Source organism: Lontra canadensis, unplaced genomic scaffold, assembly GCF_010015895.1.
Source record: "Lontra canadensis isolate GAN:19392208 unplaced genomic scaffold, GSC_riverotter_1.0 scaffold43, whole genome shotgun sequence".
Classification (NCBI taxonomy): Eukaryota; Metazoa; Chordata; class Mammalia; order Carnivora; family Mustelidae; genus Lontra; species Lontra canadensis.
Window position 1 is genome coordinate 10325967 of NW_022631037.1, and position 16106 is coordinate 10342072.

The window sequence follows — 16106 nt, forward strand, 5'->3', positions numbered from 1 at the left end:
GAGGGCTGCTGGGGTAGGGTGACTTGTGCACGGCAGCGGAGCTTCCCTGGGAGAGGGACAGTCCGTGCTTGTGAAGGTGAACACAAGAGCTCAGCTGCCTGTGCCAAGGTGTCAGGGAGACTCTGCAGATTCTGACACTCGGGAAGGAGTCTCTTGTGAGCCCGACCCAGGCTTGTGCTTCCAGCCTCTTCCCATGGTCCTCTTCCGAGCTCGGTGAGGTGGAAATCTCCAGCTTCCCCAGGGCTGGCCTCAGTCCGCACCGTCTAAAGAGAGATCTGGCTGCAGAGCGGTCATCTGAAGGTAGATGCGCCTGGATAGCTCTGGTCCAACCCGGCGGGAGGTGGCAGTCACGCCTTCCCCACGGCGTACCTGTATGTCTGCGAGCAAATTCTGACGTTCTTGCTCTGAGAGACACCGCCTATAAGCCTGAAAGTGGCAAATGACCTCTCAATACTGTACCACCCAGAGTCACCCCTGACCATCAGTAAGGGGGCAGTGAGCTTGGGGGTGGGGTGGGATGACAGCCTGTCCTCTGTCCTTGAGTCACTGTTCCGATTTCTGCAGGCCTGCACTGCTGACTACCGGTGCCCTCCACGGAAACTGCCTGGGGAGTCCACTAAAGCCACAGGGCGCTGGGGGTGACCACTGGAGCAGCCTACCTGGACCAGGAGCTGGGGGGAGGGAAAGGCATCCACGATGGCACTGGCCATTTCCAAGCTGACTCGGTTCAGCTGCTGAATCTGTCTCCTCCACACCAGCATGAGTCCCCTGCCTGTGCGGTCCACCTTTGCCCCTCCAGACCAGTCACTCTCCAGGCAGAAGGAGAAACTAGTTTGGTCTCGAAGCTTCCTGTGAACAGCAGTTGAAGAGCTGAGTCACTCGTCACTCCACCTGTTCCCTTCGCTGGGAACTTAGACACCCTCCTTCCACCGATCCTCATAAGCGCCTCTTTGGGCACTCAACTTTGTTCCCAAGCCATGCTAGTTGCTGGTTCCCTTAAAAATGACATCTCATCCTTCTCATTGAGAGAGAAGGTGCCAGAAAGGTACCAGCTTGTTTCCCATGTTGACATTGGGTTAATGGACAAGAGGCAGTGTGCACAGGGATAGCCACTAGGGACTGGGTGTCAGGCCACCTGGGAGTCTGGCTCCACTTTTAATTTGCTAAGAGCTCAGACAAGGCAGTCTTCAGACATCTGGTCCCTTGGGTAGAAAATGAGAGACTTGGACTAGACTGAGATCCCCTACCAATTCCCCTACTAATTCTGACCATGAACACTCCCAGAGCTCAGTAGGTTGAAAGTTTGTTTTATGAGAACTTACAACATCGTGACCTGACTGGAGACGGATCCCGGTAACCCAGTTCACAGGTGACCCAGCACCAGCCTGCGGGACATGAACTTACAGAGCAGCTGGTGCAGCGTGTTTTAAAGGGACTGGGCTTGAAGGTTCCTCACCAGCATCCCCAGCACAAGGCTGGCTCTGCCCAGCGCCAGCCTCACAGACAACGGCTGGTGGCAGAGCTCAGGGGAAGAGGACACAGTGGGGCCCAGCAGGGGGCCCGAGCCTTTCGTGACACTCACTTGAAGGGTGCCTCAGCCACAGCCTTGGTAAACGCGCATGCGAAGTCGGCCAGCTCTTTCCAGGTCTGCACCAGTCGGGCCTGGGCTCGTGTGTGCAGCTGCAGATCCACCAGCGCCTACCCCCGCAAGAGCAGGACAGGTTGGAGGGGCGGAGGGAAGCTTGTCTGAGGCTCCTCCCTCACGCCTGCCGAACCTGCACCCCAGCCCCTTGGCTCCCTGTTCTACCCCTTCTCTCCTACTCAGTGCCAAGGCAGAAAGGCGTGTCCAGTGGGCACTTTGCTCCTGATCTAGAGCAAATCGGGTTCAATGAGAGTAGGAGTCCCGAAGTTCTTACCTCTTCCACGTCTACTCTGGACACCACACGCCCTGCGCTGGCCTCTGGTCGTCTCCGCTGCTTCTCCTTCGCCTGTTCCCTATCTGCCACTCCCTGCTTCCTTCTTCTCGAGGGGTTTGGAGCACTAGAGCAGGGGAGGAAATTAAGAGAGCAGCAGTTCCAGGCTGAGCTCGGCAGAAGGGCTTGTTGGGGAGGACCCAGATCTGGGATGAGTAACGTCCCCCTAGTGGAGCTGCCCCTTTACATGTTAAGTCTCGGGGACCGCTTCAAACCTGAAGCATTTCTCCTGATCCACAATAACCAGGGACAGAGCTTTCCCAGCTGCCCTCGCCGTGGTGTTGGTCGCAAAGCTCCGCAGTGTTTCCTTCCCCTTCTCAGGGCCGCCCACACGTCCCTGCATGAAGGGCAGATGCTGCGTTAACATCCGGTCCCTAGAGGTGGTTGTCTGTCCCATGCCTGCGGGCCCACCCTGCTCTGCCCACCTGCTCGAAGTTCCGGACCATGGACACAAACGCTTCTGCCGGGAGCGGCACCAGGACCATCGGTTCCTCCACCCAGCCTTGCTGTCCGTCCTGCCAAAGGACCCGGAACCCAGCACAGGGAGGCGGGTCAGCAGGTGCTCAGCACCTGTGAGAGAGACCCAGGCCTTCGGGGAGAATGAACGCACCCGCATCAGCCAAGCCCGTTTTCGTGTTATTCTTTTTCTTCTGGAATGAAGCCTGGTGGCCAAAAATAACCCGTGATCCCATCCCTCCCCAGTCCTCAACTGTCCAACCTGGGTGTGCCACGTCTCAGAGGCAGTGAAGAAAGGAAGTTGAGATGGGCTGAGAACTGCCAATGTTCCTGTGCACGCCGGATAGAGGAACGGGGGGGGAAGGAAACTTCCAGAGGCTTTTGTGCAAAGAGTACTTGGCCTTTGAGGGCAGAGGCTGACTAGGAGCGGAGTGGCCCTTAGAGATACACAGGTTGCGTGTGACAAAGACAAGAGCCACAAGGGGAGCTGCCGCCTGGGAGGGCCCGTCCTCTTCACCACCGCCACAGGGCAGCCTCCTGCGACACATGCCCGCAGCGGTATGAGCGGCTGGGAGCAGGGCTCCTGGGGAGGGTCTTCTCACTAGGTCCCTATAAGCAAACGCTGAGACCCATAATACAACCAAGTGCAGCGGGAGGAGCGGGGCCTCTAGTTCCCGCTCAGCCACTGATCGGCTGGGACCCTTCACACAGCTTTCAACTTCTCCCACCCGCCTCCCCGCCCGTGATGCAGGGTGAGAAGTCCCTCCACGTGGGAGAACCGCCACGGACACGGGAGGGAGAAAGCGGGAGCGCCTTGAAAGGTAACTGCAATACGAATACAAAGATTTGCTAATACCCCAAATTAAAAAGCATCCAGTTGCCCTAAGTTACTAAAAAAATTATGAGATCCAAATAAGGGGGAAAAATTTTGTTTTAAGCAGTCTCTATGCCCAACAGGGGGCCTGAATTCATGACCACGAGATCACGAGTCTCACGCTCTACTGACTGAGCCAGCCAGGTATCCCGAGCGAGGAAAAAAATCTGAATGTTTCATCTAGAGAACCTTATAAATGAGGGGTGGAGTATTTTGGATTCGCAGATAAGAGGAATGGAAGCCAAAGGAGCTGCAGAAACCTCAGGGCCAAGGAAAGAACATTTGCTGTGTGCCTACTATGAGCTCCGGAATTGGCTACCTCAGTTCCCTGACATGGCGCACCCAGAGGGATGCAACAGTGTCCTCGTACATGTGAGGCACAAAGAGATGAAATAATCTGCCCAGGGTCATAGCCATAAAGCTGTGGGGCCTGAGATTCAAGGACAAGCCCACCATGCCCGTTTAGAACCAGGAATCCTACATAGAGTATCTTCCTTCTGCCCCGCAGATCCACTCTCCCTCTTCCCACTCTGCTCTCTGCAGGAGACCACATCACCAGGTCCTCCGGTGCAAATGGCCAAGTGGGAATGGTGGGTGGGAAACCCAACAGGAGACTGGAGGGAGGGAGGGAAAGAGGGAGGGGGGAGTGAGGTCGTTTCCCTAGCTCCCTCAAAATGGGTCACTTAGGGTTTGCTATGTTCCTCTATAGAAGGTCAAGCTTCTCTCAATGGGGTCCTCTCTACATTTCCTTCTCCTTCTGGATTCTGGTAACCATTTCCTCCCCTCATCCCGCCAGGCCTAAGCATGGTAACAAACATGCTAGTGGTCCTCCACCAGGGCCGATTTTTCCCCACAAGGGCGTTTGGCAACTTCTAGACATTCCGGAGTGTCAGGACTAGGAGGGTGCCACCGGCATCGAGTGGGCTGAGGCCAGGGAGGCTGCTCGACATTCTCCACCACACAGAACAGCCCTCACAACAGAGAATTATCCGATCTGAAATGCCGACTGTATCTGAGGTGGAGAAACCCTGATCTGGTGTTGTTATTACTGTGAGAAGCCATGTCGTCCCTTGTAGTTGCCCTATAACCTGCCCACGCTTTAGGACACTGTTCCTTTCTAACATCTTCCTCAAATTATACTAAGTTGAGTGTGCCAGTTGTTTTCCTGCTGGGACCCTAACATTCTTTAGAACGAAAGGGCATTTATCAGGGAGCTCAAAGGGGGAGGAGAGACATCAGCCCGAAACCTACTACCTCGGCTGGCGCAGCCCTTCTCCTCCAGGTGATGCTGCAGGGCACGGCCTGGGCCTCGATCACACACCGGCACTCCATGGACTGCAGTGCCCCGAGGAGCTGGCCTCCCCCTTCCATCTGCAAAAGCACTGCAACAAATGACGGGAGAGGGGCGGTCAGGGGTTGGCCCAGAAAGTGGGGACCCCAGCACGGGATGAAGATGGATGCTAAGAGGACCTGGATCCAGCATCACGACCACATGCTTTAGGCATTCCTCGGGCCTCTGAGCTTTCAGCCTGTTAGCCACGGCTGCCTTCTTGGTCTTCTCCTGTTGTCCCAGGGCGCGTTCCTTCGGGCTTGCTCGTCTCCGCGGCTGGCGTCCCTGCGAGCTGCTCCTCTGGACCTCCTGGCTAGGCTTGGTTCTCTTCTGAAGTGGGGGGACCTCAGCATTTGTCCAGCTGCTGTTCTGGATAGGGCAGGTAGCTTTGAAGCCTGGAAGCTGGTGGCATGGACTGTCTCCCGCAGGGTCCTTGTTATTTGATGCATATCTCTCTGAGGTGTCACGGAGGGGAATATCAGGGACCTTTGGAAAGGGTTCTTTTTTCCAGTCACAGGATGCTCCTTCACTATTTTGATGATCCCATACACTTTTAACTGGGGAGCTAGAGTCCTCAGGGCTCAGTGGCTTGTGGGTCAAAAACTTACATGCAAGCCTCTCGGCCAGGGGAATTAATTCTACCTCATCCTCACTTCCACTGCTTAGCACCCTCACTGGCTCTGTTTGTGTGATGGATTCAGCTGTGTCCGGCGTAGGTGATACATCTTTCAACCTTGGTGACGGAGGACAGGAGGCCTCAGAATCCGAGGTGTGAACCACAACAATCTTCTCCTCCCTCTGAGACTGCCTCCTCTTTGATGAAGACGGTTCCTTCTTCAGGAAGGCAAATGTTGGCAACTCTTCAGAGTCGCTCTCACTGGAATCCAGTGAGAGCGATGACTTCTTTAGAGCCATCAATGCGTGCTGTCAAATTAATTCCCTAAAAGGAAAAGAGAGGAGATACAGACCGTGGCACTGAACTCAGTCCGTTAGACCTATTCTGTGGCCAAACTTTATGGAAATACATACAATATAGAAACAGAAAAACAGGCTTTGGTCCCAACACATGCACTCTAGAACTCAGTTGTCTGAAGTCTAACAGGACTCCTCAAATCCCTTCCAGGTCAAGGTGACCTAGAAACAAAGTGGAGATTACTACTGGAAAATGTTAATGCAGCAGTAACAAGACTCAACACCACCCCCTTATTGATCTCTGCATTTGAAATGCACATGTTAAATCCTCCTTTCTTTAAAAATTGAGATGTAACTCACATGCCATAAACTTCTTTCAAGTGTACAGTTCAGTAGTTTTTAGTTTATTCACAAACCTGTGCATCACTGTCTAATTCCGGGATATTCTCAGCACCCCAAAAAGAAATCCCATAGCCATTAAGCAGTCGTTGTTCACTTCTCCCTCCTCCAGTTCCTGATAACCACAGATCTACTTCTGTTTTTTGTGGATTTACCTGTTCTGGATATTTAGTACAAACAGAATCATACAGCGTGTGGTCCTTTGTGACTGTCTCCTTTCACTTAGCATGTTTCTCAGCGCTCGTTTATGTTGTGGCGTGTGTCAGTACTCCATGGTTTTTTACAGCTGAATAACTTTCCACCGCAAATAGGCTGCCATTTGTTTCTCCGTTCAGCACTGCCATGAACATTCATGTCCAGGTTTTTGCGGGGATAGGTTTTCAATTCTCTCGCATGTATACCTGGAAGTCCAACTGCTGGGTCGTGTACAAGAATTGCTCTTTGAAAAAACGCTCACAAACACTAGGTGTGACCCCGGATGGGCCATGTAACCTCCCTGAACCTCGCTTTCCAATTTAGTAAAACAGGGATGATAACAACACCTATTTCATAAGATTGTTTGAAATAACTGAAATCGTGCACCTACAGCGCTTAGCACAGCACGGTGCCCACAGTAAGCACTCGGTAAGGGACGCTGCCAGTCTGGAGGGACCTCCTTGCACCTCGCCGGGAGTCCGGCAAAACGAGGTTGCCTGCCGGACGAGCCCGGCGCGTCCACACCGCGCGGCGGAGCCCCGGACGCCCTGATCACCGACGCCCTGCGGGGCGGTGCTCAGAAGTCCGGCCCAACCCGCCGCCCGCCGCCCGCCGCCCGCCGCCCGCCGCCCGCCGCGCCAACTCTCACCTGCGACTCTTCGCGCCACTCTTTCAACTGCAGCGCAAGCCCCGGAAGCAGATCGCCCGGTACCGGAAGCAGATTTCTGAGGCCGGAAGCGAGTGTCCGGCAAACATGGCGTCGGCGGCGCTGGCGCTAAGGACGCGGGCGGCTGGTAACGGAACGCCGTGGTTGTTGCGGGGCGAGGGGTGCAGGCGGAACGGAGACCCTGCAGGGAGGCCGTTCCTTGTGGAGGCCCCTGGGCGCGGAGCCGGGAAAGCGCCGGTGGGGGGTTGCCCACGAGCTTTGAGGGACAGCTGTCGCTGGCCACGTGACACATCTCGGGGGCCCGGCCCTGGGTGGTTGCGCGAGGAGCATGTGTCCTTTCTTTGCCCCGTGCGCAAGTGCTGCTTCCCTAGCGTTTGGTGACGTGGGCACGCCGCTTCCACTCCGTGGATTACCTTCATCCATAAATACTGGCACACTAGAGCTCAGAAAGTTAACCCTCTGGTTCAACAGATTGAAGTCTCTTTGCCAGAACAGTGAGGTTAGGTGTTGGGGATCTCAGCAGAGATGAAGAGAGTCTTTGTTTTCCGGACCAGTTCTATCTAGTGGATAAGCCAGTAACCACGCACATAAACTGGATGTAAATCGTGACGAGTGCTTTTAAAGAAAGCAAAAGCGTGTGTGTGTTGTGTCTTTTGGGGTGTTGGTGGTCAGGGGAGCCTTTTGACGAGGTAACATCTAAGACAAGACCTAAAGGATGACAGGAGGCCTAATCCTGTAACAGAATGAGGGGCAAGAGAGTGACATAAGCCAGTTTTACATGTTGAGAAGCAAACTATTGCTCTTATGTGAATTTAAAAGGGGGTAGGGGTGGAAATGAGGGAAACGAATGGGAAGCTGTAGTAGCCCTCATGAGACACGATTTAGCCAAGATGCTAGTGTCAGTGAACTTGGGGGAAATGGGTGGTTTTAGGATCTGTTTTGGAGATAGAACCCAGAGTTGGCTCCTGAGCTGGATATGTGAGATGAGCAAAGGGAAGCAATCTGCAATCATTCTTTGATTTCTGCCTGAGCATCTGCACAGGTGGTAGCATCATTTCCTCTGAGATGGAGGGTGGGGAGTAGGCTGAAGAGCAAAGATTTGTGAAAGAGATAATGTAGATAAAAGCTCCATTCCTCAGCTTAATAAATTAGAGGATGAACGAAAGAATAGATTTAAAGGTAGGTAGATCCTGGTGCTGGGCATTTAGCATGTCTTTCTAAGTATTTATTTCTGGTCCTTTGTGCCAGCTACTCTCTGTCATTAAAACTGCAGGAACCTGGTTTCAGGAACTCTGAATTTGTAGGCTCCAGAGACTCACAAGGCTTCTCCAAAGATTTTGGTATAGTCCTGATTAACCATGGCTGAGTCTGGAGAGCTGAGAGCAAGGACTGCCAGCCCTATGCTTGTCATATAGCAAGGGGCTTCCATCTTGGTTAGTATGAATTTTAGTTCACTTTTTTTTTTTTTTTAAGATTTTTTTATTATTTATTTATTTGACAGAGAGGTCACAAGCAGGCAGAGAGGCAGGCAGAGAAAGAGGGGGAAGCAAGCTCCCCGCCGAGCAGAGAGCCTGATGCGGGGCTCCATCCCAGAACCCTGAGATCATGACCCGAGCTGAAGACAGAGGCTTAACCCACTGAGCCACCCACGCGCCCCTAATTCACTTTCCTTTTAAAAAGAAATGCCATTGAGCATTTTGGAATGAGTATGGAGAGGCCAGTTGTCAAGGACAGGGTGTCAGTCTTCTTGGTCAGGACCCGCACTGGGTGGGCTTGCTGATGAAAGAGTCCAGCCTTCTGAACTAGCTAAGAGCCTGTGGGAGCCACCCTCAGAGAAGCTGCCCTTTTTGTTTACAAGTATTTGGTGTGCAGGGGATGGGTGGATGGTTGCGAAAGTGGTGGGTGATGCCAAAGCAGGACCCTCTCTCTCTGGGTGTCCTGTTGCTGGGCTCTGTGGTCCAGCCCCTCCACAGTGTCTGGACCCTTGAGGACATGTGGTGAGTGAGGCTGAAGCGGGCAGCCCTGTGGCGTCTTCTTGCTGGCTTGTATTTCTGTGGTGTTTGTTTCTCCTCAACAGGACTGAATGTGTCAGGACCCAGGGCACATGGTGTTTATTTTTTTTTCCATGAATATTTCACTACCCACTGCCTCCCCCGGCCACACACACACTTCTCATGCAGCGCATACACCCTGGACAATACAAGGAATGATTTGTCTCCTGCTGTGGGACAAGGCCAAGGATTTCCAGACACTCCCTGAAAACCAACACAGTCGAGTGGCATTTCTGCTTACATATCTTCCTCACCTCCCCTGCTGCTACCTCCTGCCACCTCTCAGCTTAGCAGATGGCCCATCGAGGCAGAGAATGAGTGATTGGGAGCCTCTCTGAACAGCATTTCTGTTCTGTCTGCAGTTACAGCCCTGCTGAGCCCTGCTCCGGCCGCATCTCTTGCCGTCAGATACGCATCCAAGAAGACAGGTGGCAGCTCCAAAAACCTGGGTGGAAAGTCACCAGGCAAACGCTTTGGCCTCAAGAAAATGGAGGGTGAGGGTGTGCCTTGGTTTCCATTTCCCAGCTGCACTGTCCCTTGTCCCTGGCATTCCTTTGCAGAACAGGGAAACCGTGTACCCTCCCAGTCTTATACTCCGAGTAGCTCGCCAGAGCCCTTGGCTCCAGATTACAGATGCAGAGAAGACCTGAGGCGGGGAGAGGGTCCTGCAGAAGATCAGATAGGTGTGAACCTGGGCCGTGTAACGAGAGAAGAGAGGAAAATGGCAGGGTCGTGGGGAGAGGGGGAGACTGGCAGAGGGAGATAAGGGGCTGCTTGTGTCCGAGAATGTAGCAATTGGCTTTGTCCAGGGCCATGCTTAGAGGTTGGTATGTAGCATCTGGGCCAGAAAAGCAAGGGCCAGTATGTTTTCTTAGCAGTTTGCTGTGCTGCCCATCACCGGGGCCCACAGTCAGTGTGCTGCGGACTTCTCTTCTAGGTCACTACGTTCATACCGGCAACATCATTGCGACTCAGCGCCACTACCGTTGGCACCCAGGCGCCCATGTGAGTTGCTCTGTGGCCCTTTCCCCTTTCTTCTTTCCCAGGACCACATCTCTCTGTAGCGTGGTAGTGATAACTATACAGTTGTATTTATTGGGTACTTAGCAAATGCCAGGCATCGTTTTGCTTTCTGGGCCTGTATTGTCTCATTTCATCCTTACCCCATCCTAGTGATTCACTAGGTATCACTAGGTATCCATTTTCGAGGTAAGATGCGAGCAACTTAGGGAGTAGGGAGCCCATAGGACAGAACCGGGGTTGGTGCTGGGGCTGCCTGACTCCCAGTCACTGTGCTTTGCCTTGTGGGGCATCAGCGTGGTTCTCTTGGGTCTCCTTTCTGACCCCAGCTGTTAGAGGAGGAGATGCCTAGTGATTTGAGATACTTGTTGAATCTTGGGAAACCAATTTCTGTGTATTCCTTATGAGATGGCTGAAAGATAGCTTGAATTTAATAAAACAATTCAGCGTATGTACCAGAAATTAGGTCCATATCAGGCAGGGATTTTAGTTTTCGGCAAGTTGGGATTACTTTCTGAGGTAGGAAGCTTCTTTGTTAACACAGATCTGTACTGTACTTTCTTTCTTTCTTTTTTTTTTTTTTAAGATTTATTTATTAGAGTGTACCAGTGCGTGTGCAAGCAGGCGGGGTTGGGGGCAGAGGGAGAGGAAAAGCAGCAGACTCCCCACTGAGCTCCCACCTTAGCTTGGAGCCAGTCTTGGAGGCCCGATCTCACAACCCTGAGACCATGACTTGAGCCAAAAATAAGAGTGGGATGCTTAACTGACTGAGCCACCCAGGAGCCCCTGTTCTATACTCTTCCCATTATCTGAAATGTTAGTTTAGTTTCCTTTGTAATGGATTAATTCCCCCCCACTGCCCCTTTTTTGGCAGTTTTGGTAGGCATAGAAAGACTGAAAGTGGCCAATAATTATGTCAGAAATGCTCATTTACACATGAATTGATTGTATTTATGTAGCTTTGTCTTTTAGAACTGGAGACACTGTGTTAACTCTTGGGACTGGATAAAATAATGACAGCAGTAATAAAAGCTAACGTGTTTTGAGCTAAGCAGCATTCTAAGCGCTTTATGATTAACTCACTTAATCCTCAAGGGGACCCCATAAAAGTACTCAATACCCATTTTGCAGATGAGAAAATCGAGACACAATGAAGTAATGTAGCTTGCCCAGGCCACACAGTAGTTAGTAGGTAGTGGTGCTGGGATTTGAACCCCGCATCCTGGCTCCAGAGCCAGGCACTGCGTTTTGGCAGCCATCACTGTGATCGCTGTTTTGTTTACTATGACAACTACAGTGTTTTTTAATTTTTAAATGAGGCGAGCTCCCGGTTGGGGGGCGGGCAGCGATCAGGGGCATTTTCCTGGGCCTGGTTTGGGGATCTGTCTGGTGTGGCATCTGGCCAGATGCACAAACGTGGGTCCAGAGACCAGCCTTCAGGGACCAAGAACCCAAGAGGATTGGCTTTTGGGAGTTTTCTTTTCCCTCTTCTGTCACAGAGTCACCAATGAAGTAGATGTCCAGGAAGCACCAGGCAGCAGGAAAGGGAACCTGAGATAGAGCTCTCTGGTCTGCCTGTTGGTCCCAGAGCCTGAAGCCTTATGAGAAGTTTGTCCCAAAGTCCTGGGATGGACCACCCGGCCGTCGGCCCAGCTGACCTGGTCTTTGTGTTGCAGGTGGGGCTGGGGAAGAAGAAGTACCTGTATGCCCTGGAGGAGGGGGTAGTCCGCTATACGAAGGAGGTCTATGTGCCCAGTCCCAGCAACGCCGAGGCCGTGGATCTGGTCACCAGGCTGCCCAAGGGTGCTGTGCTCTATAAGACTTTTGTCCACGTGGTTCCTGCCAAGCCTGAGGGCACCTTCAAACTGGTAGCTATGCTTTGAACTCCTGGTTGAGGCCATTGGACAGAGCATGGAGCCCAGACCAGAGAGGGTGGCCGTGGGGGCAGTCGAGGGTTGGAACGACAGGGCCTCCTGAAGAAGTCTACTTGGTGGTGATTGCAGAAGACTCTGAAGTGACTGGTGGGGAAGCCTTTTGGGAGACCTGACCTGGGGCCTGAAGTAAAGTTAGCTGAGTCGTGAGTCTGTGCTATGTGAGGACAGACCTGGCTGGAGATGCGGACATGCTTGCTGGTCCTTACCCACGTTCTGTGGCGCACACTGAGAAAAGGGGCCTCTCAGAGTGAGGAAATGAGAAGAGGGGCATGTGTTTGAGGAGGGGATTGCTTTAACACCAGCTCTCCGAGGGGAAGGAAGACAAGAATTTGAGGATGTCACAGCAACCTCCCCCGCCCCCCCCTCCCCACTCCACGGGATCCCATGCCAGGCAGGGCCCTGGGAGGAGTGGGTGGGAGGGGCTACAGAGGAAGAAACAAGGTCATGTCCTCTCCTAGAGCTGTATTTGGAGGGAGATGGGGCTGTAGCCTCCGGAATGGCAGATCCCTCCCTGACTCCGTGGGTCCAGCCTAGAGAGGCCAGGTAGACCGAGGTCCTTTCAATGAGGGGGCAGAATGGGTGACAAACGGGCTTCTTTCCGTGCACCAGGAGAGAGACACACTCACCTCACATCCTTTTCTGGTTCTTGGTTTATCTCAAACCATAAATGGCAGCAAAGGATCTGGCTTTAGGAATACTCAGTTGGGGCCTAGGGTAGGCTGGGGCAGGCCTTCATTGTCTCTCCAGTCCAAGACCCTTGAGGCTTGGCTTCTGGTGAATGGGCCAGGAAGAAAGTCTCAGCTGGGCAGAGGGTTGTCCTGGCCTTTGGAGGGAGGCGGTTTTTGGAGTCCAGTGGCTTCCTCTAAGGACTCTGCCCGGTAGGCAGGAGCTTCAGGGATTGGGAACGCAGAACCCCCACAATTTGGGAGATCCGCCTTGAACTTGTCACTTTGTTCTCTCAGGGCATGACCCCAGCTTCTCCACGTGCAGATCCTGGGCAGAGGTGACCCAGGGTTTCTTGAGTTTCACTTTGGCTCCCTTCTTGTGAGATCTCAGGTACCAAGGCCCAGCTGGGAAGATGGCTGGGGGCATATCTGTGGGCTTAGCACTGTCCCTCCAGGCCCCCGGAGAAGCAGGAAGGGGCGGGATGCAGGCTTCCCTCCAACACAGCGGTGGTGTCCCCCAGCAGAGCAGGGGGCTGCTTCAGGGGTTGGGCGAGCAGAGCCACAGTTGGGTGGTGGTGCCGGCAATGACCTTAGGGCCTCCTCCTAGCTTGATGGCAACCGAGGGGTAGGAAAGAAGGGCTTCAGCCATCCCCTGACAGCCCAGCCTCTCTCCACCTGCCCATACATATACTTTCTTGGGGCCTCGGACTCCCGTGTCTCCTCTCCCCCCACCCCAGTGATGTTCTGGATCCCAGAGCAGGTGCCCCCTGGGTTGGGGTCCTCTGTCCTTCCTTCCACCCAAAGAGATGAAGTGGGGCTTCCTTTCAATCCTGGGGCTCTCCATCAGTGGCCCTTCTCCTGGTCTAAGGGGCTCTAACTGGGCATTACGTGTAAATATAATATGAAAAAAGCTCACTTCTCCAAAGCACCTGAGGCAAGGAATTCTAAACGTTCACCTCTCTGCAGGCCCAGATCCCCAAGCACTGTGCAGTCCGCTGGTGAACCTGCTTCTGCTGGTCCTTCTTCCCAGTACTCATAGCCAGTTAGGTGAGCCAGCTGCCACAGGGGCAGCCCCACACAGAATCCCTTTTCCCTCTGGGGATAGCCCTGGAACCAAGAAAAGCCAAGGGAACCAGGCAGGCACACACCACCCTTCAGCTTCCATCTGGACCTTCTTCCCCAGGGTGAGCCCAAGATTAGGGTATCACACACTGTCCTCTCCCAGAAGTCTCTAGGCATCACTCCATCCTCCCCCTAGCTGCCCTGGGTCCCTGGGCTGGCTTCAGGCCCCCAGTCCACACCATTCCGCTGACTCCCCGGTGCCGGCCCTGAGAGTCCTCCCTCACTTGGATCCGTTGGGAATCTCGGCATCTTTCCACTGCCAAGACCTCACTGGGGCGTCCCACTGTGTAAAAGCAGGGAAGGGGGCAGTCCTGGGGACCATGAAGGATGACTCAGTGCAGCCCCCGATGCAGGGTCAGGGTCAGAAGGTGAGAGAACAGAGCCCAGCCCCTTCTGTTCCCGTTTTACTCTCCCCATCCCCTTTAGTTCTCTCCAGCGAGATGAAGGCACAGAGCTCACTCCTCAGCAATTCTGAGATGTGCTCGGTGGAGAGCCACCACTCCTCTCCAGCCACCAGGTCCCTCTCGCTGTCTGGCAGCCACTTTGAGGCTCTTTGGGGAAGAGAGGAAACCTGTGTCCACCTTTCTGTCCTGTCTGTCTGGGACCCAGAAGTGCGTGTGTGGGGTGCAGGATGAGAGCATGCGGAGGTTGCAGATCAGACAATTCGTTTTGCTTTCTGTACCCAGGCTCCCACACGGTGCCCCATCCCTGGGGAAAGGCTGGCCTTTCCCCCTCGGATGTCAGTGCTCTGGGCTTTCTCTGGGGAGCCAGGGAGGGAGAGCTGGGATAAGACCTTTGCCCTCACCAGCAGCTCCCAGCACAGGGTCCCCATTAACAATAATCACCAGGCAGGAGAAGGCAAGGACCTTATTAACCCTTTCCACACTGCTGCCCCGGCCCCAGGGGAACCTAGGCTGGAAGGTGCAGGGTCCATAGAGTAGATCCCAAAGGCCCCTTCCATACTGAACACTTGCTCTTGCCTGGCCAGAGAGCAGGCGCCCTTTTGTTGGGATTGGGGTGGGGGCAACAGCAAGGGAAGGGTTGTGGGGCAGGAGTGCCTGTATATTGACTGGGGATCTGGAACAAGTGGCAGGAGCAGAGACTCTGACCACACTCCAACTCACACTGGTCCAGCAGCAGCCAAAGGATGGCCATGATGAAACTACCCTGCCCCCAGAGGCACAGTCATGGGCCCAGCCTGCACCTGGCATGCATGGGCCCACTTCACCTCCCCACGTTGGAATCCCGCTCCAGAAATTAGGTAGGATTGACATGACCGTCTAGCATCAGCTTGACATGTAAGGGAAACTGAGGCATAGCCAGTTCCATTTCTGTGGGGGCACCAAGCCCCCCCACCACCGCAGCAGACTTAGGAGAGCAATGTAACTTTTTTTTTTTTTTTAAGATTTTATTTATTTAAGAGAGAGAGAGAGAGAGAGAGCTGTCACAGGAGGCAGAGAGGCAGGCAGAGAGAGAGGGGGGAAGCAGGCTCCCCGATGAGCAGAGAGCCCGATGCGGGGCTCGATCCCATGACACTGAGATCATGACCTGAGCCGAAGGCAGAGGCTTAACCCACTGAGCCACCAGGCGCCCTGAGAGCAATGGAGCTTTATTCTGTCTCTTCAGCCCAGGGAAATGACATGTATAAGGAGATCAGAGAGGGACAAGCTTAGGGAGGGGAAGGAACTTGTGGAAGGGCTGGGCACCCTAACAAGCGGTGGGTCTGTGGGGGCTGGCAAGGGCCCCAGAGGACCCCAGCGCCTGAACTCAGCCCCTTCTCCTTTATTCCAGACTGTGGCATCCCAGAACTCGGCTGGCAAGGGCCTAGTCAAACACAGCATTCTTCCCCAGTGGCTTGCTCTAGGTGACCCTATAGATGAAGAGGCTGGGCTTACGGCCCATGGCAAGGGGTCAGGGGTCCATCTGACCCAACCCCGGGACTCAGGACAACAGGAGGCACTCACAACAGTAGCTAGGAGGCTGCTGTCGGTGGGGATTCTGCACACAGAATGGCAGTGGCAGAGGGGTGGCAAGACAAGGCATCAGCCTTGAGCCACCTTGAAGACAGCCAGAGGGCCCCCCCCACCCCCCACCCCAACTCAGGAACCGTGGCCCTGGCTCAGAGCCAGCTTGTCGGCTTCTGCCCTGTTGCCCTGCTCGACCTGTCAATGCCATGCCATGACCCTGTGTCCCACAGAGGGCATTCCCCTGTGGGCCTGGCCTCCACAAAACTCCCTCCAGGACTTTCAGAAAAAGTTGGTGGGAGTGGGCTCAGCTTCTGGCATACCCGCTGGCCAGCCAGCGGGGGGCTCCAACTCACCCAGACCTGTGCACTTCTCACTTCCAGATCACCTCCTGGGGACTCTGCCCTGCCACTTCCCATTGGCCCAGGTAATGGGACTCAGGATGCCAGTTGGCTGTCTTCTGCTCTTGGCTCCCCCTCCAAGGGAACAGAGCAGTCCAAGGTTGCCCTGGAAACTGGGCACAAGGGCCACAAAATACAAAAGC

At 54.0% G+C, this 16106-nt stretch overlaps 2 protein-coding genes across 2 annotated transcripts; one reads left to right on the forward strand and one right to left on the reverse strand.

Moving 5' to 3' along the window:
• Positions 1-154: 154 nt before the first annotated feature.
• Positions 155-6583, reverse strand: EME1 (essential meiotic structure-specific endonuclease 1). The gene is made up of 9 exons (XM_032872115.1): positions 5663-6583; positions 4774-5573; positions 4558-4685; positions 2399-2488; positions 2189-2310; positions 1917-2040; positions 1583-1698; positions 660-849; positions 155-426 (listed from the first exon to the last, which is right to left on the reverse strand). The coding sequence occupies exons 2-9, from the start codon at positions 5546-5548 to the stop codon at positions 250-252; spliced, it is 1722 nt and encodes a 573-aa protein (XP_032728006.1). The 5' UTR covers positions 5549-5573; positions 5663-6583; the 3' UTR covers positions 155-249.
• Positions 6584-6868: 285 nt separating this feature from the next.
• MRPL27 (mitochondrial ribosomal protein L27) lies at positions 6869-11958 on the forward strand. Its single transcript, XM_032872120.1, has 4 exons — positions 6869-6933; positions 9220-9351; positions 9795-9862; positions 11554-11958. The coding sequence occupies exons 1-4, from the start codon at positions 6894-6896 to the stop codon at positions 11758-11760; spliced, it is 447 nt and encodes a 148-aa protein (XP_032728011.1). The 5' UTR covers positions 6869-6893; the 3' UTR covers positions 11761-11958.
• Positions 11959-16106: the final 4148 nt, after the last annotated feature.